This window comes from Pelophylax lessonae (assembly GCF_965119305.1).
Source record: "Pelophylax lessonae genome assembly, chromosome: 13".
Lineage (NCBI taxonomy): Eukaryota > Metazoa > Chordata > Amphibia > Anura > Ranidae > Pelophylax > Pelophylax lessonae.
Window position 1 is genome coordinate 51634938 of NC_138780.1, and position 27197 is coordinate 51662134.

Genomic DNA, 27197 nt, shown 5'->3' on the forward strand with positions numbered 1-27197 from the left:
CCTGACTTTTCTGCTGATGGTCAGAAACCGCATACAAAATTTTAAGATGTTAATGTCTTCGTAACCTTACTTTATCTTATGTAATGCTGTTTCTTGCAAAATTACAAGTTGTGGCAAAGGATGAAGTTTTGTTTTTTTGATAATGCCAAAACAGCAATAACAATTAACAATCATTACACTGTTCACAGCACAGCTGATTTTCTTTTTGTGTTTATATTATTTCTTTGTGATGTTATATGGGTGCTGCCATGTGCTACATTTATTTAGTGGGTTGCTTGCTTTTTGAGTCTGATTATACAAACAATATACCAATTTGTTACTAAAATTAGTATAAGGTACAGCCGCTTTTTCTTATACCGCTGACTTGTCTAAGATGAGACAATGTACTTTGATGTGGAGATCATATGGAGGTTGGTCTCCAGTTTTGTTATGTAAGCTTTTGTTTTTGTGTCTTTGATGTTTTTTTTTTATTTTTGGTAAGTGAATTTATTATAAATCTAAACAGGTTTATCCTTTTTGTGACAATTCTCACAGATGCCTCAATAAGGTGTATAATTTAATTTTTATTCAGTTTAGCTAGACCTTTTTTTGTTTCATAGGCACTCTCCTACATTTTGTAGTGTTGTGCCCTTTAAGTTTTTTGAGCAACTTTTTGAGGTAATTTTGAAATTTGTAATTTCTTGGAACATTTGTAGTTTTTGGGAGCCTCTCAAGTGAAAGGCTCTTTTTCTTTTAAAAAGTTTTGTTTAAGTTTCAATAGTGCAATCTTGTACAGAGAATGTAAACAAGTAAAGTAGGTACATAAAAAAAAAAAAAAACAAACAGTAAGAAGGCAGCCTCTTAGGCCCCGTTCACACCTTAGCAATTTTCAGCTTGAAAATCGCTCAGTTGTGAAGCTCAAGTACGACCAACAAGCCAAATCCCATTCATTTCAATCACCCCTGTTCACATAAAGGCGTTCTGTCGTCCGAAGCAAAATGTCTGTTGCTCAAAAAAGTACATGAGCTTCTTTTTGGCAGATTACAAGCATTTTTGGCCCCAGAGATTTCAATAGAATAGCCTGAAAACATGTGACTTGAGTGTTTTACAAACATTTTGTTGCTCATTTTCTGCTCAAACAGCGGCTCTCCACCCCTAATTAGACAGATGAGAAACTGAAAATTTTGTTTTTTTTCTTTTCGTTTTCAATAAATTTTGTTGTTCCTTTTTTTAAGGAATTTCCTAATTTTTACAACGATTGCAATTCGAATTGGTCAAAAAATGATTGACCAATTTGAACTCTGTGTGAAGAATAGCTGGTCACATAGTTACACAGTTAGGTTTAAAAAAAGACACAAGTCCATCTGGCTCAACCAATAAAAAGAAAAAAAAAAAAAAAAAACAGTATTGAAAACCCAACCATACAATCCCATATACACAATCCTATACCTGCAGTTGATCTAGAGGAAGGCGAAAAAACCCCAGCAAAGCATGATCCAATTTGCTACAGCAGGGGAAAAAATTTCCTTCCCAATCCCCCAAGAGGCAATCTGATATTCCCTGGATCAACTTTACCTATAGAATTTTAGTACCCAGCTATGTTATGTACACCTAGGAAAGAATCCAGGCCTTTCTTAAAGCAATCTGCTGAGCTGGCCAGAACCACCTCTGAAGGGAGTCTATTCCACCTTTTCACAGCTCTTACTGTAAAGAAACCTTTCCATATTTGGAGACTAAATCTCTTTTCCTCTAGACATAAAGAGTGCCCCCTTGTCCTCGGTGATGACCTTAAAGTGAATAACTCAACGCCATGTTCACTATATGGACCCCCTTATGTATTTATACATGTTGATCATTTCCCCTCTTAATCTCCTCTTCTCAAGAGAGAATAAATTCAGCTTCTCTAATCTTTCCTCAAAGCTGAGCTTCTCCATGCCTCGTATCAGTTTGATTTCCATTCTCTGGACTTTCTCCAGTTCCCTGATATCCTTTTTGAGAACTGGTGCCCAAAATTGAACTGCATATTTCAGATGAGGTCTTACTAATGATTTATACAGGGGCAAAATATCTATCTCTCTGGAGTCCATGCCTCAGTTAATACAAGAAAGGACGTTGCTTGCTTTGGAAACCACAGCTTGGCATTGCATACTATTATTAAGCTTCTGATCTACCAGAACACCCAGATTCTTCTCTGCTATGGATTTCCCAAATTCTACTCCCCCTAGTATGTATGATGCATGCATATTCTTAGCCCCCAAGTGCATAACTTGACATTTATCAACATTAAACCTCATTTGCCACATAGTTGCCCAATGAAACCGTGCATTGAGGTTGGCTTGTAAGTTGGAGACATCCTGTAAGGAAGTAATTCCACTGCATAGCTCGGTGTCATCTGCTAAGACTGTAAAAGTACTTTTAATCCCAGGCCCTATATCACTCATAGATATTAAAAAGTAAGGGTCCCAACACTGAACTTTGGGGTATACCACTGATAACCTTAGACCATTGAGAGTAAGAATCATTTACCACTACTCTCTGAATTCTATCTTTTAGCCAGTTTTCTATCCATTTACAAACTGATCTAAGCCTGTAGACTTTACCTTACACATTAGCCGTGTATGGGGAACGCTTTTGCAAAATCCAAGTATACTACCTCCACAGCCACCCCTCTATCCAAGGTTTTAACTTACCTCATAAAAAGAAATCAGGTTTGTATGACGGCTTCTGTCTTTCATGAATCCATGCTGTCTGTTTCTTAAAATGTTTTTCTCTTACGTCCTCCGACAGTCGCCGCCACCTCTAAGTCATCACTATTGGGTATTGACTTCCGCTCCGCAGGAGTAGCTAGGCATAAGACTTAGTCAAAAGAACAAAGACATTTGCATATACACACCCATGGGGGCTGTCCCACTGGTCAATACCCCCCTGCAGTGAACACTCCCAACTCAGTTTTTCTGCCTAGCGTCAGGAGGCTACCTCACTGGACACATCTGCGATATGCAGTGTAATGTCCTTGGCAAAACGGCATTCCCTGTCAGATGAGGACATCGGCTTTCCGTTCTGAGGGGCACCCCACGCCATCTGGTACAGGAAAGTACTTGTGTGGGGCCTCTGTCTGGGGTGGCAGTCCTGTGTGCTGTGTGTCCCCCGTGTCTGTGCCGGTGTGGGGCTCCCTATTGCGATCCCTGTGAAGGTCTTCTCTATGCCTGCGGTGCGGTGTATATATGTGGGGGCCCCTTCCCCTGTGTCACTTTGGTGTGTGTTTGGGGGTGCAGACATTTGTGTGTGGCGGCCGCAGCGGGGGAAAAACCGCGCGGTCCGCCATCTTTTCTTTGGGCAAGCATGTTGGCTTCACTGTGGGCTGATTTACATGCTCTTTTGGCGCCATCCGGCGCCATCTTGCTTGTGGCAGAACAATCGTTCCATGCACATGTCGGCGGCCATTTTCCCGAAGTCTCCCATTCAGTTCTATGGGCAGCCATTTTCCCTGGGTCATTTGCAGCTTATTGTTCAGCCTCTCATGACCTCACTTCCTTTTCCTCTGAAGCAGCGATCTAGGTGGTAACACTCTGTGGGGCTCTGCAGACTGTCTCTTCCATAACCTTCTGTTTTGTCATTTCTGGCTCAGTTTTCTTCTCCTATTGGGGGGTCTTTTGGTCACTGTACATATAGCGGTGGGCTGCACACTCCGCATCGGTTTTAAAGGGACAGTATCCTTTTCTTGCACTGTTATTTTCACCTTGGGCAATGGATTCTCAGGACAGCAAATTCCCTCCAGCCCTGGTGGGGGACCCCAGTCCTGCTGTGGCCCCTGTTATGCCTGATTTGGCCGCTGTAGTGGCGTCCTTAGTGTCCAAAATGGAGGTGCTGATGGCTGAACGTGCTGCTAGGAAGAGGCCCAGATTATCTCTCTCCTCTGGTTCAAATGGTGATATGGGTGCTGCGGCGCTCATGCTCTTTTCAGGGTCTCACTCATCCTTAGACCCGCTGGGGTCTGAGGGGGAGGCGGAGGTGGAGGAAGGGGGTTGATGTTTCTCCCCCGGGGTTGCCTGAAGAACGCGCGACCATGGATGAGTTGATTGTTTTTGTAAAAGAAACTCTACATTTGGAGGATGAGCCCAGTCCTCCGGGCATTGTGTCCTCGTTTGGGACACACAGGACCCGCAAGTCGGCGCAGGTTTTTCCCTGCCCCGCTGAGTTTCATTACACTGTTAATGAACTGTGGCGCACTTTAAAATGTCCATTAATGGTACCTAGTCGGTTTAAGTTACTTTATCCCTTTGCACCGGCTACGGAATCGCGATGGTGTGTGCCCCACAGGTGGATCACACTGTGGCAGTATTGAACAAGGCTATCTTGATTCCTACTGAGGAGACCCCGGTTGTTCAGGATCCTACGGACAGGAGGTTGGAGTCTCTGGCCCGCCATTCCTACACGGTGGCGGGTTCCTTGCTCAAACCTGTTTTCGCGTCTGTTCTGGTGGCTCAGGCGGTGGCTGATTGGACTAAGGTGCTTGGGAGCAACCTCGTGTCTGATGCGGTCCCATCTTCCAGGCTGGATATGGTGGATCAAATTCACCAAGGAGTCATGTATTTATGCGATGCGGCCTTAAATGAGGCCCCTTTGGTAGCACGCCTATCTAGTGTCGCGGTGCTTAACCGTCGACTGATCTGGCTGAAGAGCTGGTTGGCTGACCAGACATCACGGAAAACAGTTGCTGATTTTCCCTATGCTGGTGCTTGCCTTTTTGGCGAGGCGTTGGATACTTTGGTAAAAGGCGTCACGGGGGGCAAGAGCACCATGCTGCCCCAGAACCCGAAACACATGTCCTTTCGTGGCAAGCGGGGTTCCGCCTCTCGACCCAACCAGGGGTCCTTTCGTGCCTTTCGGAATCAAACCAAGGGCAAGCCCTTCAAGGGCCAAGGTAGCCAGAAGAAGCCCTGGACAGGCAAACAGAAGTCCGGCAGCGCCCTCACCCATTTCAGGGGTGGGGGACATTTGCGCGGTTTCCTCTAACCTTGGCTGCTCCGAATTCCGGACAGGTGGGTTCAGGAAATCATTCGATCAGGGTACAAGATCGAATTCCTTTCCCGGCCGGTGGACAGATTTTTTTTTCCCTCAAATCTTCATTTGACCCCAGGGCATCTGCAGGACTTGCATCAAGCGGTGCAGGACCTCCTTGCCCAGGGGGTGATTGTCCCGGTGCCTCATCGGGACAGGTTTCGGGGGTTTTATTCCAATCTGTTCACTGTGCCCAGAAAGGAGGGCAAGGTGCGTCCTATTCTGGACCTGAAAGCTCTAAACCGCTTTGTGCGCGTTCGAAAGTTCCGTATGGAATCTCTCCGCTCGGTGGTGGCCTCCCTGAGTCCAGGGGAATTCCTGGCCTCTATAGACCTGAAGGATGCGTACCTACACATCCCCATTTTCGAGGGTCACCAGAGGTACCTTCGGTTCGCTATAGCGGAGGACCACTATCAGTTTGTGGCGTTGCCTTTCGGTCTCGCTTCGGCTCCTCGGGTCTTTACAAAAGTGTTGGCGCCTGTTCCAGGCCTGCTGAAGGCTCAGGGCATTGCGGTCTTGGGATATCTGGACGATCTCCTCTTAAGATCGAGTGTCCGCCAGGACCTACTGCGTGATCTGTCCACCACAGTACAGACGCTCCAGGAGTTCAGATGGACCATCAACGTACAGAAGTCGACCTTGTCACCTTCGGTTCGTCTTCCCTATCTGGGAATGGTTCTGGACTGGCTTACATCAACCACCAAGGGGGCACCAGGAGTGCCCGGGCGGACATTCTGTCTTGGGCCGAGACTCATGTCCCGGCAATCTCAGCAGTTCACATTCCGGGTGTGGAGAATTGGCAGGCCCGACTATCTGAGCCGCCAGACCCTGGACCAGGGGGAATGGTCCCTACACTCGGAGGTCTTCCAAATGCTTTGTGCGAAGTGGGGATCCCCGGACGTGGATCTGTTCGCGTCTCGGCTAAACCACAAGGTGGAAAGGTTCGTGGCAAGAACGCGCGATCCTCTGGCAGACGCCTCAGATGCGTTGGTGGCCTCTTGGCATCAGTATTGTCTGATGTATGCCTTTCCTCCGATTCATATGTTGTCCAGGTTCCTTTGCAGGTTAGCCTCGGAACCGCACCTGGTGATTCTGGTGGCGCCGGACTGGCCATGCCGGTCCTGGTACGCCGACATTGTTCACCTGGCGGTGGCGCCTTCTTGGCGGCTACCAATGCGGGAAGATCTACTGTCTCAGGGACCGATCTTCCATCCTGCTTTACAGTCGCTGGCTTTAACGGCCTGGCTGTTGAGACCCAGGTCCTGAGAGACAGGGGTCTCTCCCCTGAGGTCATTCCTACCCTGATCAAGGCTAGGAAAACTTCCTCTGGTAAAATTTATTACCGTGCCTAGAAAGCTTATTTCGCCTGGTGTGAGTCCAGGGGGTTCTCTGTGATGCCTCTTTGCATGCGGCTCCCCTGATCTCTAGGCTGTCGGTTTCAGCAGTAGTGCTTAGGTGCGTATTGTGGCTTAAGTGTTGGTCTGCGGACCAGACCTCTAAAAAAGCTCTGACTGATTTACCCTGTCAGGGCGATCGCCTGTTTGGGGCTACCCTGGATGACATCATTTAGAGTCTCACGGGGGAAGAGTACCTTCCTTCCACAGACTGGAAAGGGTAAAGAACCTCGTCGCAGACGTGGCCCATCTTTCTTGGCTCACAAGAAGTTTTTCTGTCCCTCAGGGTCCGCTGACAAGGATTCAAAACCTTTCAAGTCCTCCCCGGGAGGTTCCAAGCGACCCTGGTCTGGCAAGCTGAGAGTGGGATTCTTTGGATCCACGGTCAAGGATCTTTCAGCATGAAGGTGCACGCTCACCCTCGTCTGGGGTGAAGTGGGGACGTCTTCGCTGGTTTTCCTCGGTTTTGCTAGAGGAGAGGAGCATGATAAGTTTGTGGCGTTACACTTTGGTCTCGCCTCTGCTCCTCTGGTCTTCACGAAAGTGGTGGTCCCGGTTCTGGTGTTTCTACATCAGCAGGGGATTGCAGTACTGGGATATCTGGATGACCTCCTCTTGCGAGTGAGGTCCTCTTCTGCCCTGATGGATGGTGTGGAGGTCACTATACAGACCCTGAGGGACTAAGGTTGGCTTCTGAAATACCAGAAGTCTGCGTTGATTCCATCCAGAAAATTGTATTAACTGGGTCTGACTCTGACTCTGGATTCAGCTATAGCCAGAGTGTTCCTTCCTCTGGACAAGTTCCAGAAGTTGCATGCTGCGATTCATCTTCTGCTGTTCAGCAGATAGTCATCCTTCTGGACTTCCATGCAGGTGCTGGGCCTGATGGTATCTATCGTCAAGGCGGTTCTGTTTGCACAGTTTCATATGAGGTCCCTGCAAAGGGAGGTCTTGGTCAAATGGGACAAGTGTCTGAAGTCTCTGGACAATCAGATCTGGCTGAGCCGGGAAACCAAGGGGTCTCTGGTCTGGTAGCTTCACTCTCCATCTCTTCAAAAAGGCAAATATTTTCTCCCCTTGTATTGGACAGTGGTCACCATGGATGCCAGTCTGTCCGGGTGGGGATGTGTCCTGGGTCTGAGCTATGCTCAGGGTGTTTTTGACACTGGAAAACTCCGGGCGTTCAGGCTGTGCCTGGATCACTGGACAGATGGACTCCGGAGGCTTTTCCGGTGTGGATTCAGTCGAACAATGTGGCTTATGTCAATAACCAGGGTGGAACAAAGAGTGTATTGACAGCCCTGGAGGTAGCCGGCTTTCTCCAGTGGGCAGAATGCTTCGTTCTCCGCTGTACATATTCCAGGAGTGGAAAAGTGGCAGGTGGACTATCTCAGTCGGCATGCGTTGAACCAAGGGGAGTGGTCCCTTCATCCGGACATATTTCATCAGCTATGTCTCCGGTGGGGCACCCCTGAGGTGGATCTGTTGGCATCCCTGCTCAACAGAAAGGTACCGAGGTTTGTGGCAAAGTCTCGGGATCCTCTGGCGGACGCAAACAGATGCTCTGGTGGCCCCATGGGGCCAGTGACATCTGATCTACGCTTTCCCTCCTTTCAAGCTACTGCCGCGGCTCTTGTGCAGAATCAAGACAGAGGGGATCCCAGTCATTCTAGTGGTCCCAGACTGGCCTCGCCGGTCTTGTTACGCCAACCTGGTGTGGCTGGATGCCAACATCCCTTAGAGACTGCCTCTCAGGGAGGATCTCTTGTCCAAAGGGCCAATCTTCCATCCTGCTTTACAGTCGCTGATTTTGATGGCCTAGCTGTTGAAAGCCAGGTGCTGAAACATAGAGGTTTGCCTGGGTTGGTGATTCCTACACTGCTGAATGCTAGGAAATCTACCTCTAGGAAGATCTACCAACGTACGTGGAAAGTGTGCATTTCGTGATGTGAGTCGATTGGAGTTCACCCTCGTTTTCGGTGGCTCTGACTTTTTTTTTTCAATCAATACATTTTTATTGGTTTCATCAAAAATGACAATAACAACGAAGTTACATCAACTGGATGTAGAAAACAGGGGTAGAAACAGGGTAGTGGAGCTTCATTTCAAAGATTGTCATTAAAATATTACAATAGTAGATGGCAATAGTAAATATATAAGCAAGAGAGAACATATACATAGGAGAAAATATATATTTAATGGTGGAATTATGGTTCAAACTTCCAAATGGGAAGAGAAGGGAAGGGGTAGCTCCCACCCACCCAGCCCAGAGCCCCAAGTGGAACAATGTCGCCGGGTCGGGTGGCGAAGCCCCCCCCCCCCCTCCTGCACAGGCAGCATTGTACAAAACTTGTACAAAAGTAATTTATTGAGTAAGAAATTGCTAAATAATTACTGTGGTCTATAAGGCCACGCCAACCTGGCTTTTTTAAATTTGTGGTAGGATAAGTTATTCAGAGAAAGAGCTTTTTCTAGTTTATAATTCTCATTCACTAAACGTATCGTTTCAGAAATGTTTGGCGTTTCAATGGTTCTCCATTTACGCACTATTAAAGTTCTGGCAGCTAGGAGGAGGTGAAGAATTATTTGTCGGAAATTGGGTGGATAGTATTCTAAGTTGAGGTTCAAAAGGGCCAATTCTGGTCTGGGTGGGGATAACATACCCATGGTGGACGCTATACATTTAAATATGTCATTCCAAAAGCTTGTTAAAGATGGGCATTCCCAAAGGATATGTTGAAGTGTGCCAATTTTTCCACACTCTCTCCAACAAAGTGGTGATATAGCTGGGTTCATTTTAGACAGTCTATATGGTGTGAAGTACCACCTGTTGGTAATTTTTGTCATCATCTCCCAGTGGTTAGTGCAATGTGACAATTTATGAGTGGAGATGAGAGCTTTTTGCCACTGTTTAAGAGTGAAAGATAGGTTTAGTGAATCTTCCCATTTTTCCATGTGTGAGGATTTTGTGGTGAGGGTATTGGCCGTTAGAATGGAGTAGAAGACGGATATTCCTTTGGTTTGGAGGGGAAACGTAGTGAGGAATTTCCATACTTGGGTATTGGTGGGTAGGTCTATGATCGGGTGTTTTGCCAATAACAATGTTATTCTAGAGATGGTAATGGACAGAGGGTAGAGGGAAAATTCTTCTAGAATTTCTTCTGTTTTTTTTTTTTTTGTTTTCTCAGCGTAGAATTGTGAGGTTGAGGACAATCCATAGTTCCCCAGCTCTATTGTGTTCAATTTTTTAATCTTATGGTCGAGTAGTTGAATGGGGATGTTGTGGGTGGAGAGGGTGTTTGTTTTTGGTGATATGTTAGAGAGAGCTCTCCAGGCTTGGAATGAGGCTTTAATAGTGATCGGTAAATTCGTCCATTGCCAGGGGATCCAAAGATCACTCGAGTAGATGTATCAGGTTTTTAGTTGGGACTAGATGTTCCTCTAATAGGGCCCACTTAGGTTTTTCATGGTCTATGAACCAATGTTTGATTTGGTCTAATCTTGACGCCCACTAATATGCTTGGAGGTTAGGTAGTCCTGCACCTCCCATAGATTTGTGGGCTGTAAGTGTTTCGTAAGCTATACGTGCTTTTTTCCCTGACCATATAAATTTTGTGATAAGGGTGGTGAGAGATTTAAATTGAGATTTGGGCATTGAGATGGGTAGAGCTCTGAATATAAAAAGGATTTGGGGTAGGATAATCATTTTTATTACTGCCATTTTAGCTCCCCATGTCACAATTATGTTGGACATAGATTTGAAATCATCAGAGATTTTTTGTTTTAGGGATTTGAGGTTTTCATGTAGAAGGTTGGAAATGTGGGGGATGATTAGAATGCCAAGGTAGGAGATTTTTTCCTCTGTCCATGAGAAGGGGCAAATTTGTTGTAAATGTATTTTGGTATCGTGTGTTACATGTAGGTTAAGGACTCGGTGGCTCTGATTTTGACTTTCCTTCAACAGGGGGGTTGATAAGAAATTGGCCTTGAGTACCATCCTGGGCCAGGTGTCGGCCTTGGTGGTCGTCTTTTATCAACCCCTGGCCAGGTACTCCCTGGTGCGTACCTTTTAATCAAGGGGTTCATCATCTGACTCCACCGGTGCGTTCTCCTCTACCGCCCTAGGATCTGAACTTGGTGCTTTCAGTTCTACAGAAGCCTCCCTTTGAAAATATTTGGGAAATTCTCCTGCTTACGCTGTCCCAGAAGGTGGCTTTTTTGGTGGCGAACCCCTTACTTTGTGGTCCACAAAGATAAGGAGGTTCTTCGCCCATGTCTGTCATTCCATCCTTTGGTAGTCTCTGCTTTACATTGGACATGAAGACACTGGGGTTGATTTACTAAAGGCAAATCCACTGTGCACGACAAGTGCACTTGCTGTAGATCTGTAGGGTAATATCCTGAAATGAAGGGAAGCTCTGCTTATTGCCATCATTCAGTCACGTGCAAGCAAAAATGCCGTTTCTCTTTCATTCATTGATGGACACAGCTTCTGGTATTCTTAACTATTGGGTTATACTGCCCCCTACAGGAGAAGGACACTAGGCAGAAAAAAAAAATTCTGGCTACACCCATGGGCAGTCCCAGGGGGTATACTCCCTCTCTCTGCTATAGCCACTCAGTTTTTTCTGCCTAGTCAGGAGTAAGGACCTAGATCCTTGCTGGGACCTTTGGTCCTGACAAAAAATTTTTAGATGGAAAATTTTTTCCTCCTGGGTTTTTCCTGTTAGATCTACAATCAACTGCTGGACTGGGTGAGTGGTTGGATAATCTAGATCCAGTGGTCACCCCAGTCTGACCAGCAGGCGCGCGCAGGCCTCAGCTCCACGCTAGGTCGCCCTTGACATAGCCCCATTGGCGGGGCTGGCCCTGTGAGTTAAACATCTTGCAAGACCGCATACTACCTGGCCTCGGCCTGAGTGGCAGCGTTCCTCCTGGCCGACAGCCCCATATTTTCGATGGAGAGGAGGATTTGTCTGGTGCGGTGCCCGCCTGGTTCCTGTTATAGTGAGTATGGTCGGTATGGTCAGTAGCTGTCCCCCCTCTTCCCCTGGAGGGTTTTGGATGCGGGCCCCTCCTTCCTGGCACTCACCTGTCCCCCCCCTCCACTATTGCGGGGTCTGTATGGGTGGTCTGGACACCCCCTGGGGTGGGGGCCGGGTGCCATGCTGGTGCTGGGGGGGAAGGGGGGTGTTGCGCTGCCGGTGAACGAACGATCGGCTGTGTGGGGGGAGGGGATCCTGCTAGGGCCCCCCATCCTGCCTAGTGCCTCACATGTGGTTAGGGATTCCTCCTGGGTCCCAGAGAGCCTTGTAGTGCCGTGCGGAGTGGCCATTTTTTTGTAGCCCATAGGCTACGATGCACAGCAGTCATTTTTGCGGTGGTTTGCCATTGAAAACAGTGGCGGCCATGACAATGAAGCCTGAGGGCGGCATTTTTGGCAACTGAGGCCCCCCTAATCCCCTAGTGATAACTCCTGGATATTTTTCACTTCCTGATCTCTTACGTGCAGTGCAGATTCTCCTGGTGACTAGCGGTGCCTGGTTCTGCGGGTGGTGAATCTGGTGGAGTCCTCTCCCTCTGCTGAGGGCCGATTGGTGCTTGTTGCTGGCGACAGGGTGGTGCTGCCAGCGCGTTGGGGGTGTCCCTTAGCAGTGTTTTTACACTCTATCTGTGGGTCCCCCTGGTGGCTAATGGAGTCTTTGTAGCACATCTTCCCACCTGATCCCCTCTCTGGGGCTGTGGGGCTCTCCAGGTCCCGGACATTCATCCATGCACTGACGGTGGTCCTGGAGTCCCTTGTGTCCCGGGGGAGGTTGCTTTTGGGCGACGGGCTAGCAAAAAGCACCCCCCGCCTTCCCCTGTCTCATCAGATCCTGAATCTGATTTGTCCACCACGGATGTGGGTCACCCTGATGGGTCTGCAACCACGCGCCCTGAATACTCAGATAGTGAGGATGATTCCTCCATGTCTGCAACCACGCACGAAATGGCACTGGTGGATGCACTGATTGTATTTGTGCGTGAGCCCCTAAAAATGAGGGATGCAGCTGCAACTCTGACAGGGGCGCAGGTTCCCTTGGCACCCACAAACCACCCAGAGCGGCAAAGGTGTTTCCTTTCCCCCACCTATTTTGGCATAATTGTCGCAAAAGAGTGAGGACGACCGAAGCCTTCCCTTGGGGTCCCTAAGCGGTCTAGGCAATACCCCTATGAAGAGTCCCTTTTCAAAAAGTGGTCTGTTCCACCGGTGGTGAACCCTCCAGTTTTCAGGTTAAATAAAGCAACCATGATTCCGGGTTGAAGAGTGTCTGGCCTTTAAGTATCCGGCTGACAAAAAAAGGCAGAGGCTGTGGCCCACAATATGTTTACCCTGGCTGGCTCAGCATTGAGGACGGTGCTCACCATTGCGGTGCGGTTTGCATGCAGGGTCCCTGCAACGGGAGATTCTCTTTACATGGGTTGAGAATCCGCAGTCTTTGGGCAAACAAATCCAACTGAGCCGCGGTACGAGAGAGTCCCTAATTTGGTGGCGCTCCGGCAGGGCAAAATCCTTCCTACCCTTGTATTGGACAGTGGTCACCACTGATGCCAGCCTGTCCTGGTGGGGAGGCATCCTCGGCAGAAGTTCTGCTCAGGGGGTCTGGAGCCTGGAAGAATCCAGACTACCATTCAATGTCCTGAGTTATGTGCGATCAGGCTGTGTCTGGAACATTTGATGGATTGTCGACATGGCTGTCCAGTGCTGCGCATTCAATCAGACAATGTCGCGGCCGTGGCTTATGTCAATCTCCATGGGGGCATAAGAAGGGTCCTGGAAGCTCTGGAGGTAGCCAGGGCATAAGAAGGATCCTGGAAGCTCTGGAGGTAGCCAGCAGTCTCAGGTGGGCAGAACGTTTCGTGCCAGCCCTCCCTGCCATTCATTTTCCCGGAGTGGAACATTGGCAGGAGGATTACCTCAGTCGGCAGGCGTTAGGCCAGGGGGAATGATGTCTTCATCCGGAAGGGTCTCCTCAGTTGTCTCCTGTGGGGCATCCCTGAGGTAAATCGGTTGGCGTCTCAGCTTAAAAATAAAGTACATAGGTTTGTGGCTCGGTCGTGGGAACCTCTGGCGTACACCACAGATGCGCTGGTGGCCCTATGGGGTCAGTATTGTCTGATTTACGCCGACCTGGTGCGGCTTGTTGTTGAAGTTTCCTTGAAGGCTTCCTCTCAAGGAGGATCTGCTGTCCCAAGGGCCAATCTTCCAGCCTGCTTTAAAGTCGCTGGCTTTGACGGCTTGGCTGTTGAAAGCCAGGGGCTGAAGAATAGGGGATTGTCTGAATCAATGATTACTTGCTGTTAAATGCCAGGAAATCGTCTTCTTGGAAGATCTACCATTGTATGTGGAAAACGTACATTGCATGGTGTGAATCCCTTGGGGTTCCTCCTTGTGCTTTTTCGGTGGCTCAAATCTTGATATTCCTTTAATGGGGGGTTGAACAGAAGTTGGCCTTGAGTACTATCAAGGGCCAGGTGTGGGCCTTAGCGTTTTTTCTTACAACGACTCTTGGCTACATCTCTGGTGTGTACCTCTCTTCAGGGTGTTCGGCATTTGGTCCTTCAGGTGTGGTCTCCTTTGCTGCCTTGGGACCTCAATTTGGTACTTTCGGTTCTCCAGAAGTCTCCTTTTGAGAATCTTCGGGAGTTTCCCCTGCTTACGCTGTCCCAGACGGTGGCCTTTTTAGGTTGCTATCACCTCTGTGCGAAGGGTGTCAGACCTGGTGGCATTATCCTGTTATTCACCTGAGCTGGTGACAGGGACAGCTGGGGCTGGTCACAGGGATAAGGTGGGGCTTCGCTCCTGTCCGTCATTTCTTCCTATAGACATTGTGTTGCCTTACCTGTTTCCTAGGCCAAAACACCTAAAGAAAATTGCCTTGCATGCCTTGGATGTGGTTGGGGCAATTAGGATGTACCTAGCAGCTACGTATTCTTTCAGGAAGCTAGACTCTCCATTTGTGCTCACGGATGGCCTCATAAAGGGTTATCCTCTTCCTCTGCAACCATTTTTAAATGGCTTAGAGAGGCGGTGGTTCAGGCCTATTCCATCAGGGGTCAGGTTCCTCCTTTCCCTGTCCAGGCGCACTCTAGTCGGGCGCTTAGTGCCTCCGGGGCCTGCCATCATCATTTGTCAGTGACACTGGTTTGCAAGGTGGCCACCTGGTCGTTGGTGCACATTTTTACAAAGTTTTATAAAGTGGATGTGTTGGCATCTGCGAATGCTTCCCTTGGCTGCAAAGTTTTGCAGAATGCTCTTTAAGAGGACCTCATCCTCTGAGGGTGTATTGTTTTCAGGTGGGCTCTAGTAGTTTGAGCCCCTGTTGCCTGGTTGGCTAATGATTAGCCTTTGGCATTTTTTGCCGTTTCCCACCCCTCATGTTTAACACTGCTTTGGGACGTCCCAATGGTTAAGAATACCAGAAGCTGTGTCCGTCAATGAACGAAAGAGAAAATGGGATTTTTGACTTACCGTTAAATCCATTTCTCTGATGTTCATTGACGGACACAGCACCTACCCCTCTGTGAAGTTATAATTCTCCTGATACTGCTTGTAACAAAACTGGGTGGCTATAGTAGAGAGAGGGAGAATACCCCCTGGGACTTCCCATGGGTGTAGCCAGAATTTTGTTCTGCCTAGTGTCCTACTCCTGTAGGGGGCAGTATAACCCAAAGGTTAAGGATACCAGAAGCTGTGTCCATCAACATCAGAGAAATGGATTTTACGGTAAGTCAAAAATCTTTTTTTTTTTTTTTTCCCTTGTATGTCCCCTTCAGATCTACAGTGACTGTTCTTCCAATTGCATTTGAAGTGCACTTCCAAGTGCACGGTGGATTTGCCTTTTGTAAATACGATTGTGATGCTTTCCCTGTGTCCCAAACATACTAAGGAAATTGCGCTGCACACCCTGGATGTTGTTCGGGGGATTCGACTGTATCTGACGGCTACGGAGTCTTTTCAGTGGATGTGTTGTTATCTGCGAATGCTTCCTTTGGCCGCAAAGTTTTACAGGCTGCTTTTTAGAGGGTCTGTTCCCTCTTTGGGGGTGTTTTGTTCAGGTTGGGCTCCAGTTGTTTTTTTGTTGAGCTCCTGTTTACCTAGTTGGCTATTGTTTTTTGCGAATTTTGTTGTCCCAACCCTCATGTTTGGCACTGCTGGGGGAAGTTCCAATGGTTCAGAATCCTGGAGAGCTATGGCAAACTTACCATCAAATCTATTTCTCTGAGTTTGACAGACACAGGACCCACCCTTCTATGGAGTTGTAATACTTCTGACACTGCTTGTTTACAAAACTGAAGACCTATAGCCGAGAGGGGGAGTATACCACCAAGGACTGCCCATAGGCGGAGACAAGTTCATTTTTCTGCCTAGTGTCCTACTGCTGTAGGAGGCAAAATAACCCAATGGTTCAGAATCCTGGAGAGTTGTGTCTTTCAATGAACTGTGAGAAATGGATTTTATGGGAAGTCAAAAGTCCCTTTGTTACATAGGTTTTTTAATACAGAAATGTTGGCTTACTGAAAAGTATTTTTTTATGTACAGTATAGTATGCATGAAATCAGCATCTCTATAAAACTGGTCAGTAGAGGGAAGTGCTCTAGAATTTCCTGGTAGAGGGCTGCGCTGGCTTTGTACTTGATAAAACTCAGCGGACCAACACCAGCAGATGACATGGCTCCCCAAATCATCACGAACTGTGGAAACTTCACACTGGACCTCATGCAACTTGGATTCTGTGCCTCTCCACTCTTCCTCCAGACTCTAAGACCTTGATTTCCAAATGAAATGCTAACTTTCCTATAGTCCGTGACGATTTGGGGAGCCATGTCATCTGCTGGTGTTGGTCCACTGTGTTTTATCAAGTCCAAAGTCACCGCAGCCCTCTACAAGGAAATTCTAGAGCACTTAATGCTTCCCACTACTGACCAGCTTTATGGAGATGCAGATTTCATTTTCCATCAGGACTTGGCACCTGCCCACACTGCCAAAAGTTCCAATACCTGGTTTAATGATCATAGTATCACTGCGCTTGATTGGCCAGCAAACTCGCCTGACCTGAACCTCATATAGAATCTGTGGGGTATTGTCAAGAGGAAGATGAGACACCAAACCCAACAATGCAGATGAGCTGTAAGCCTATATCAAAGAAACCTGTGCTTCCATAACACCTCAGCCGTGTTACAGGCTGATCGCCTCCATGCCATGCTACATTGATGCAGTAATTCATACAAAAGGAGACCCGACCCAGTATTGAGTGCATACAAACTGTACATGAAAATACTTTTTAGTAAGCTAACATTTCTGTAATAAAAATGTATGTAGTCTAACGTTCCGAGATACAAATTTTGGGTTTTCACTAGCGATAATAATCAAAATTAAAATAAAGGAATGCTTGAAATAGATCACTGTGTGTCTAACACATCTATAAAAAAAAAAAAAAAAAAAAAAGAGTTTCGCTTTTTTAATTGAATTACTGAAATAATTTTACTCTTTGATGATCAAATTTTATGAGATGCACCTGTATAATGTTTGGGGGTTCTGAGTAATTTTCTAGCAAAAAAAGTACTGTTTACATGTAGGAGAGAAATATCAGAATTGGCCTGGGTGACATGGGAATCTGACTTTGTATGTACACAGGTGAAACTAGATGATCATGGTAGATATGTTTTTTCTATTTGCTTTGATTAATTATTTGCCTTGCATAAATGGGAATGTCTAGATCCTTCCACAATATATGGCGGAGGAGTTGGAACGCTTTCGGCAACAGGCATCGTTTTTTTCAGGTATTCAAGACTGGTACCTGTTCCTGTGCATCAGTGGCGGCTGGTGCTCAAATTTTTTTTTGGGGGGGGGGGAGGGGCGCAAAAAGAGAAATGTAATAGGTATTGCTTCGTGGCAAAATCGCGGTAAAAAATTGCGTGAGTTTGAGGTCATGGTATAGGCATGGCACAGGTGATGGTATAGGCATGGCACAGGTGATGGTATAGGCATGGCACAGGTGATGGTACAGGCATGGCACAGGTGATGGTACAGGCATGGCACAGATGATGGTACAGGCATGGCACAGATGATGGTACAGGCATGGCACAGGTCATGGTACAGGCATGTCACAGGTGATGGTACAGGCATGTCACAGGTGATGGTACAGGCATGTCACAGGTGATGGTACAGGCAATGCACAGATGATGGTATAGGCATGGCACAGATGATGTTATAGGCATGGCACAGATGATGGTATAGGCATGGCACAGATAATGGTATAGGCATGGCACAGATGATGGTATAGGCATGGCACAGATGATGGTATAGGCATGGCACAGATGATGGTATAGGCATGGCACAGATGATGGTATAGGCATGGCACAGATGATGGTATAGGCATGGCACAGGTCATGGTACGGGCATGTCACAGGTGATGGTACGGGCATGTCACAGGTGATGGTACGGGCATGACACAGGTGATGGTACAGGCAATGCACAGATGATGGTATAGGCATGGCACAGATGTTATAGGCATGACACAGATGATGTTATAGGCATGGCACAGATGATGGTATAGGCATGGCACAGATGATGGTATAGGCATGGCACAGATGATGGTATAGGCATGGCACAGATGATGGTATAGGCATGTCACAGATGATGGTACGGGCATGTCACAGGTCATGGTACGGGCATGTCACAGGTCATGGCACAGGTGATGGTACAGGCATGGCACAGGTGATGGTACAGGCATGGTATAGCATAGCACGTTACCTGTGTACAGTGTAATTGGCCTAGCCTGCGCTGTCTTATATTGTGTACACTGCTAAGCAGGCTGCTGGCTTGGCACTATATATTTATTAATAGTAAATGGCACACAGCAGCCTGGTATAAGATGGTTCCCAAGTTGGGAACCATCTTATACCAGGCCGCTGTGTGCCATTTACTATTAATAAATATATAGTGCCAGCCAGGCCAGCAGCCTGCTTAGCAGTGTACACAATATAAGATAGTGCAGGCCAGGCCAATTACATTGTACACAGGTAAAGTGCTATGCTAAGTTAGCATACCACTTTACCTGATGTACAATTTAATTGGCCTGGCCTGCACTGTCTTATATTGTGTACACTCACTGCTAAGCAGGCTGCTGGCCTGGCACTATATATTTATTAATAGTAAATGGCACACAGCGGCCTGGTATAAGATGGTTCCCAATCCTCCCAACACATCATGGTTCTTGTGGCTGGCATCTATCCTCCAGGAGACTGACTGGCTGGCTGCTGCTGGCTTGGAGATGGAGGACTCGGAGTAAGAAGAGGTGTCCTGGCTGCCGGGCTGGCCTGGTCAGACTCAGACAGACAGACTCTGACTGAGTCTGCAAAGTTCCCCACCGCCGGACGGACACGAGTCCGCAGTCCCGCTGCCCGCACACAGGAGAGAGAGGAGGGAGGCACTGATTCTGAGGCATCACTTCACTTACCTCCGTCACGACGACCGGACCGAGTCGACTCGCACTTCCCGGTGCCTGGCTACGTGCTGATGCTGACGGCCGGGACTACTCTGGAGACAAGACGAATTACCTCTTCTTCCTCCTCGATCCCGCGCGCCGGCCCGCTGCTCCTCCTCTCTGTCTGTCTGACGGCGGGTGGGAAGGTGATGACGTGACGCCGGGACGGTGAGTGACTGACGCACGCACCGCCCCCACGCTACGTCACCCGGGATGTCCTCCTGTATGATTGGTCCAGGCTGGAGTCTGGACCAATCACAGCCAGGACAGCACTACAGTGCGGAGTGTCGGGGCGCATTGCTCTGCGCACCGATGACCCCCAATCGGCGCCTCTGCTTGGCGCACGTGGGGTGCAAACCCCCCCATAGACCGTGTCCCTGGGCCCCCTATGAACCGGCCGCCACTGCTGTGCATGTTACATAGGTTGAAAAAAGTCCATCCAGTTAAAAAAAAAAACAGTATTGAAAACCCAACCGTACAATCCCACATACATAATCCTATACCCGCTGTTGATCCAGAGGAAGGCGAAAATAAACCCCAGCAAAGCATGATCCAATTTGCTATAGCAGGGGAAAAAAAATCCTCCCTGATCCCCCGTGAGGCAATTGGATATTCCCTGGATCAACTTTACCTAAAAAAAAAAAATTTTAGTGCCCATTTATATTATGTACACCTAGGAAAGAATCCAGGCCTTTTTTAAAGCAATCTAATGAGCTAGCCAGAACCACCTCTGTAGGAAGTCTATTCCACCTTTTCACAGCTCTTACGGTGAAGAAACCTTTCCGTATTTAGAGACTAAATCTGTTTTCCTCTAGATGTAAAGAGTGCCCCCTTGTCCTCTGTGTTGACCTTAAAGTGAACAACTCAACACCAAGTTCACTATATGGACCCCTTATGTATTTATACATGTTGATCATATCCCCCCTTAATCTCCTCTTCTCAATAGAGAATACATTCAGTTCCTCTAATCTTTTCTCATAGCTGAGGTCCTCCATGCCTCTTATCAGTTTGGTTGCCCTTCTCTGCACTTTCTCCAGTTACCCGATATCCTTTTTAAGAACTGGTGCCCAAAACTGAACTGCATATTCCAGCTAAGGTCTTACTAATGATCTGTACCGGGGCAAAATTATCTCTCTCTCTCTGGAGTCCCTGCCTCTGTTAATACAAGAAATGACTTTGCTTGCTTTGGAAACAGCAGCTTGGCATTGCATGCTATTATTAAGCTTATGATCTACCAGAACACCCAGATCCTTCTCCGCTATGGATTCCCCCAGTTCTACTCCACCTAGTATGTATGATGCATGCAAGTTATTGGCCCCCAAGTGCATAACTTTACGTTTATCAACATTAAACCTCATTTGCCACATAGTTGCCCAATGATACAGTGCATTGAGGTCAGCTTGTAAGTTGGAGACATCCTGTAAAGAAGTTATTCCACTGCAAAGTTGGTGTCATCTGCAAAGACTGAAATGCTACTTTTAATCCCAGACCCTATATCATTTATAAAGAGATTAAAAAGTAAGGGTCCCAACACTGAACCTTGGGGTACACCACTGATAACTTTAGACCATTCAGAGTAAGAATCATTAACCACTACTCTCTGAATTCTATCTTTTAGCCAATTTTCTATTCAATTACAAACCGATCTTTCCAAGCCAGTAGACTTTACCTTACACATTAGCCATGCGTGGGGAACTGTGTTGAACGCTTTTGCAAAATCTAAGTATACTATGTCCACAGCCGCCCCTCTGTCCAAGGTTTTACTTGCCTCCTCATAAACAGAAATCGGGTTTGTTTGACAACTTCTGTCTTTCATGAATCCGTGCTGTCTGTTGCTTAAAATATTTTTTTCCAGCAAGAACTCCTCTATGTGGTCTTTTATTAAACTCTCCAATACCTTCCCGACTATAGAAGTTAAACTAAAAGGTCTATAGTTACTTGCCAAAGATTTTGATACATTTTTAAATATAGGCACCACATTGGCCCTACGCCAATCCAGTGGTACTATTCCAATCCTTAATGAGTCCCTAAAAATTAGAAACAAAGACAATTTCTTTACAGACTTTTTTTTTTTTTTCCTCCCATTGAATGCTGGGAAACATTTATTTTATTTTATTTTTTTTACCTGATGAAAAATCTTTTTGTGCAAGAGTGTATTAGAGAGCAGAATTGTTATATATTTATAAATACAGTGGGGAAAAAAATGTTTTTGATCGCCTGCATATTTTGTAAGTTTGTCCACTTGAAATGAAGGGTCTATAATTTTTAACCTAGGTATATTTTAGATTATAGAGTGAGAGTATTAACCAAAAATCCAGAAAAAACACATATGAATGTTCTAAATTGATTTGCAGTTCAGTGAGTAAAATAGGATAATGCATCCCCAAGCAAACTTAGTACTTGTGTTGGCAAGCACAGAGGAAAGACGTTTTGTGTAGTTAGTGACCAAGTTTTCACACATCTCAGGAGGGATTTTGGTCCACTCTTCTTTACAGATCTTCTCTTAATCCGTAAGGTTTATTGGCTGTTGTTTGGCAACTTGAAGTTTCAGCTCACGCCATAAATTTTCTAAAGGATTAAGGTCTGGAGACTGGCTAGGCCACTCCATGATCTTAATGTGCTTCTTCTTGAGCCACTCCTTTGTTGCCTTAGTGGTATGTTTTGGGTCATGCTGAAAGGCCCACCCATGACCGATCTTCAGTGTTCTGGCGGAGTCCCCCTCCTCAAGAAGGCACAAGTACAGTTATGCCAATGAACATCTAAATGATTTAGAAAAAGAGTGGGATATAGTGCTGTGATCAGATGAGACTAAAATTTAGCTCTTTGGCATTAAAGAGGTTGTAAACCCATTACAAGGTTTTTTTTTTTTTTTTTCAGCCTGAATGAGGAACACATAATGAGCTAGTATGCATCGCATACTAGCTCATTATGAAATACTTACCTTAGAACGAGCCCCCGCCGTGCCGCCCGCTTACCTGTATGACGGGCGACATGTTCAGTCGCCCGTCTTCCGGGATCGCGGCATCCGGCCATCTGATTGGCCGGAGCCGCGGTGACGTCACTCCCGCGCGCGGGAGCTGACAGTCATGGCACGCGGCTGTTCCTTCAGAGCGCATGCACCAGTGATGTCACTGGCTGCATGTAAGGTAAATGTCTCCTAAACGGTACATGTTTAGGAGATATTTACAGTACCTATAGGTAAGCCTTATCATAGGCTTACCTATAGGTAAAAGTTGCAGAGGAGGGTTTACTTCCTCTTTAACCACTTGCCGACCGCCGCACGACTATCTACGTGGGCGGTCAGCCCCTCACAGGCAAAGTGACGTAGGTCTACGTCGCTCGCCTGTGAGGGTTTAGGGAGCGAGCGCGCGCCGCCGGAGGCGCGCTCCCGCGTGGTCACGGACCCCCCCGCGCGCGTGACCGGCGGACCCGATCGCCGCCGGCCACTCTGCGATCGGCGGGGGAGAGGGAGATAGTCAGGCAGCTTGTGTAAACAAGCTGCCTGTCATTCTCCTCTCTGTATGAGAGCTGATCACATGGATCTACTATGTAGATCCATTGATCACTCTGCATACAGTTGAAGCCACAGCCAATCACAGTTAGAATCACGCCCCTAGGGACACACACAGCCCCTCCCTCTCAAATAAAGTTAACCCCTTCACTACCAGTGCATTTTTACAGTAACAGTGCATATGTATAGCACTGATTACTGTAGAAATGTCACTGGTAACCCCAAAAGTGTCAAAAATGTCAGTCAAGGGTCCGATCTGTCCGCCGCAATGTCGCAGTACCGCAAAAAAAATCGCAGATCGCCGCCATTACGCGTTAAAAAAAAAAACAACAAAAATGACAAAAATCTTTCCCTTTGTTAGTAAACGCAATAACTTTTGCGCAAACCAATCAAAATACGCTTTTTGCGATTTTTTTTTACCAAACATAGGTAGCATAAAACAAATTGGCCGAAAATATTAAAAAATTTTGATTTTTACATTTTTTTTTGGGGGAATTTCATATAAAAAAAAGGGAAAAATATTGCTATTTTTGCAAAATTTACGCTCTTTTTTTGTTTATAGCGCGTGATCAAAAAATCGCACAGGTGATCAAATACCACCAAAAGAAAGCTCTGTTTGTGGGAAAAAAAGGACGCCAAATTCGTTTCGGTACAGCGTCGCACGACCGCGCAATTGTCCGTTAAAGTCACGCAGTGCCGAATCGCAAAATGCCCTCTGGTCGTTTAGCAGCCAAATCCTCCGGGGCTTAAGTGGTTAACTCTACTCGCTGTGTTTGAAGGAAGAAAAATGCTTACTATGACCTTAAGAACACCATCCCTACAGACAAGCACAGAGGTGGAAACATGATGCTTTGGGGCTGTTTCTCTGCTAACGGTACAGGCTGACTTTGCCGCATTGAGGGGCCATGTATTGTAAAATCTTGCATGAGAACCTTCTTCCCTCAGCCAGAACACTGAAGATGGGTTGTGGATGGGTCTTCAAGCATCACAATGACCCAAAACATACCGCCAAGGCAAGAAAGGAGTGGCTCAAGAATCAGAACATTAGGGTCATGGAGTGGCCTAGTCAGTCTCCATACCTTAATCATATAGAAAATGAATGGAGAGGTTTGAAACTTCAAGTTGCCAAGAAACCTTAAGGATTTAGAGAGTATCTGTAAAGAAGTGTGGACCAAAATCTCTCATGAGATGTGTGCAAACCTGGTCACCAACTAAAAGAAACATCTTACCTCTGTGCTTGCCAACAAGGGTTTCTCTACCAAGTACTAGGTCACGTTTTGCTTGGGGATCAAATAATAATTTTACTCACTGAACTGCAACTTAATTTATAGCATTTGTTTTATGTGTTTTTTCTGGACTTTTGGTTGATCTTTTGTCTCTATCATTTAAAATACACCTATGATAAAAATTAGACCCTTCATTTATTTGTAAGTGGGCAAACTTACAACATCTGCTGGGGATCAAAAAATTATTTTCCCCACTGCATATTCTTATTATGCTGCTTGATGGGCATGTTGTTATGGTAATGTGTTTTTGAAAAGGTCGTATTTGTTTTTTTCTCTAACTTCTTTGCTTACTTGGTATCTGTAGGTGATACATGTGGTGGAAATGAATGGGGTTTGGAGCATAGAAATTCCCTAGAGCGCGGAGAATTTCCCTGCGCTGAAAAGTGCCATTAATCCCTTGCACTGAAAAGTACAATGTAGAGCTGTTTTCTATAAAGGAATCCTAGTGCGCTCGGCGACAAAGAGAGAAACGGGCAAAATGCTGTGTCACGGTCGATGTCAACAGAATAAGTCCTGCTCCAACACAGGACTCTTGTTTATTTATAGTCAGGAAACAATAGGAGGTGGCGACTATACAATACAACCAATCACAGACATGCATACATTCAAAAGTTCAAAAGAAAAGGGGAGTGTATGTTAATGGACAAACTGAGCCATGTGCATGAGTTTCCAGCCCTTGGGTGCAAGAGAAACCATGCACTATTGCTAACAATGGGACCATACAATGGAACTAGCATGTGTTCTTATGAACACGGCTGCGCCAATACATACGCATGCACTCCTGTCCTAACCTGTTAGAGTGAATTCTATATAATATAGTTCATAAAAACCATATTTATTAGTGGGATATGCTACTGTTCCAGTAAATGAGACTACATCTGCAAAGGAAATGGCAGCAGTATTTCAATTGTGTGGATCGAGCATAATCGAAAGCTACCAGCGATAATAATTCCACATCACAAACTTTTCTTCACCATTGAATACCGGGGCTCCGACTGACTAATATACATTTGCACAGTGGATTTTGCATCGCACTGCCATAGATCCGGACCAGCGTTCGCTAGTCGCTCAGAGTGCCTGCCATTCGGGAGATCAGGGGAGTGGTATGCAGTCTCCATTTGATGGAAGGTTTCCACGACTACAGGTCCTCAATGCTAGTTAAAGCCATATTCGCTGTACATAGCGAAAACCGGTAAACTGACACTGGGAGACATGCTGGCAATTTAAATAAAATACTTGAAAAATGTCCACACAAATATTAACAAAATGTTTTTATTTGGCTAGTGTCCAACCTCCTATATACATTTTATATCCAATGGTCTGCTATGCCCCCCCCCCTTTCATGCAGAGTATAAATATGCATTTATCTTTTTTTTTTTTTTTTCATAGTTTGAATTAAATGTATCCACATCTTAATATCGTTGATTATAACATTTTTTTTTTTTTTTTTTTCTCATGCAGCCAGAGGAACTAAGAGAAATAATTGAAAAAGCAAGAGAAATGGAGCAAAATAATGGGCATTACTTTGACACAGCCATTGTAAACACTGACCTAGACAAGGCTTATCAGGAATTACTTCGGATAATCAATAAATTGGACACAGAGCCTCAGTGGGTTCCATCTTCCTGGTTGCGATGAAAAAACAAAAAGATGTGTTCCAAAAACGGCAAGCAAGGGAAGTTGCAGCGCATGTTAAGAAGAATAAATCCATTTTTATTCTAAAGGAAATTTTTTTTGCTAGGATTCAAAATGCATTCAAGTGGATTCCAAGCACGTTGACCAACCACAGGCTAAGACATAGTCTACATATAAGTAGCTATGCTGCCAGTACCCAGAAACTGATGTAAATTGGTCCACAATTTGTGAACAGATCAGTTGTTGAAATGGAATATAATGCCTGTGTACGTTCAGTGATGAATAGGGCTTGGCTGCTGTGCGTTTGTGGTATATATAAAAAAATGTACGTAATCAGTCACTGCCATGAAAGAATGCTCTCTAATCTTTTCTCTGTAGGATCCAAACATACATTTCTACATAATAGATAAACTATAAATCCTACTCAGATTATCCACTAACAACCCTGGTAGTGTCTAACAAAAATAAGTTTCCGACCTCCAGGGGATTGGTTGGTCAGCTGGTTTGTAATACTGTTCAAGAAAAATGAGCACATGCCGCTGGTTTGTAATACTGTTAAAGAAACAAAAGCACATATTCTGTCTGCTCTACTAGCCAATCCCAAGTGGTTTGTGAAAACTATAGTGTGGTTTTATATTCACACTGATGATAAGAAAAAACACTTTTTAAAGAAGTCATTGGGATTTTCTTATAACTGGATGTACATAAGAAAAAACATTATAGATTGTGTTTTAGCAATGTGATTTAGAAATCTACATGGCAGATCACATGCTGGAGTGTAAACGTTCTGCCACTATTTTTAAAGAAGAGCAAATTCTGTTTTTAATGATCTGTGACTTGAAAACATTCCATTTTGTAGCAAAACTTCATGCCAGCAGTAAATCTTGTTTTACAGATTGAAAAGAATGTAAACTTTTTTTTCCTTGAAATAAACTTGGGCTGTTCGGTTGCAGGTGATGAACACTACGATAGATACCTTTCCACTCCAAATATTGTCACAGGTATGCTCAAAAAGACAATTTTCATATCGGTGTTAAGATTGCTCAGGCTTAGTGATAAATTTCAAAGAAACATATTCAATTAGTTAAAAAATTCTAATATAAATGAAATCTGCATCTGTGATGCATAAAGGAAAAGTGTTTGTCCATAGCAACCCGATGCAATCTGTTCCTTTTGTAATGCAGTTAGGGAGGCCAAGATTCTAGCTGATGGTTTTGGCCAACAGCAGCCTAAATTATTATATAACTTTATTTTGTATTTATCTAGCCCATTTGATTCATATTAAACAAATACACCTTGTATGGGTTTATCATTTTTTCCTCAAATGAAATTAACATTAACTGACAGAGGTAGGGTAAGTAATAAAGCAAGGTGTGTATGTCACACACCTCGCTCTTCATTCAGCGAAACTGCATGTATATTATTTCTGTGGCAACTGACCACCTGTTGTGAGAATGGAGCAAAAGCTAATGTTTGGCAGTTAGGCAGTTTTCTTAAATTCTTCAAATATAGTGGGCTGTAGTAAAGATGGGTACATTTTAACATAGTGCTTCAGGAAAATACTGCACCAAGAAAATACTGCATATAATGGCTACACAACAGAGCTGAGGACCATGGGAAGTACATATTATTTTCGGAAGAATAGATCCAATGTTACAGTGCAAAACAACTCTGGAGGGAATTTGCAAATGTTAATTATACTACTACCAGATCCCTGTTTACATGTTAATTCCCTCCAGTGTTCTCTAAAATTGTTACACTATTTTTATTTATTTTCTATAATCCTTAGCTCTATCTAGAG

At 45.6% G+C, this 27197-nt stretch overlaps 1 protein-coding gene across 1 annotated transcript in view; it reads left to right on the plus strand.

The window, feature by feature from the left end:
• Positions 1-26505, plus strand: part of PALS1 (protein associated with LIN7 1, MAGUK p55 family member) — a 239688-nt gene extending 213183 nt beyond the window's left edge. The window contains exon 14 of the mRNA XM_082242942.1: positions 25223-26505. Within this exon, the coding sequence (XP_082099068.1) occupies positions 25223-25399 (177 nt within the window). The 3' untranslated portion in view covers positions 25400-26505. The remainder of the gene's footprint in view (positions 1-25222) is intronic.
• The last annotated feature ends 692 nt before the right edge of the window (positions 26506-27197 follow it).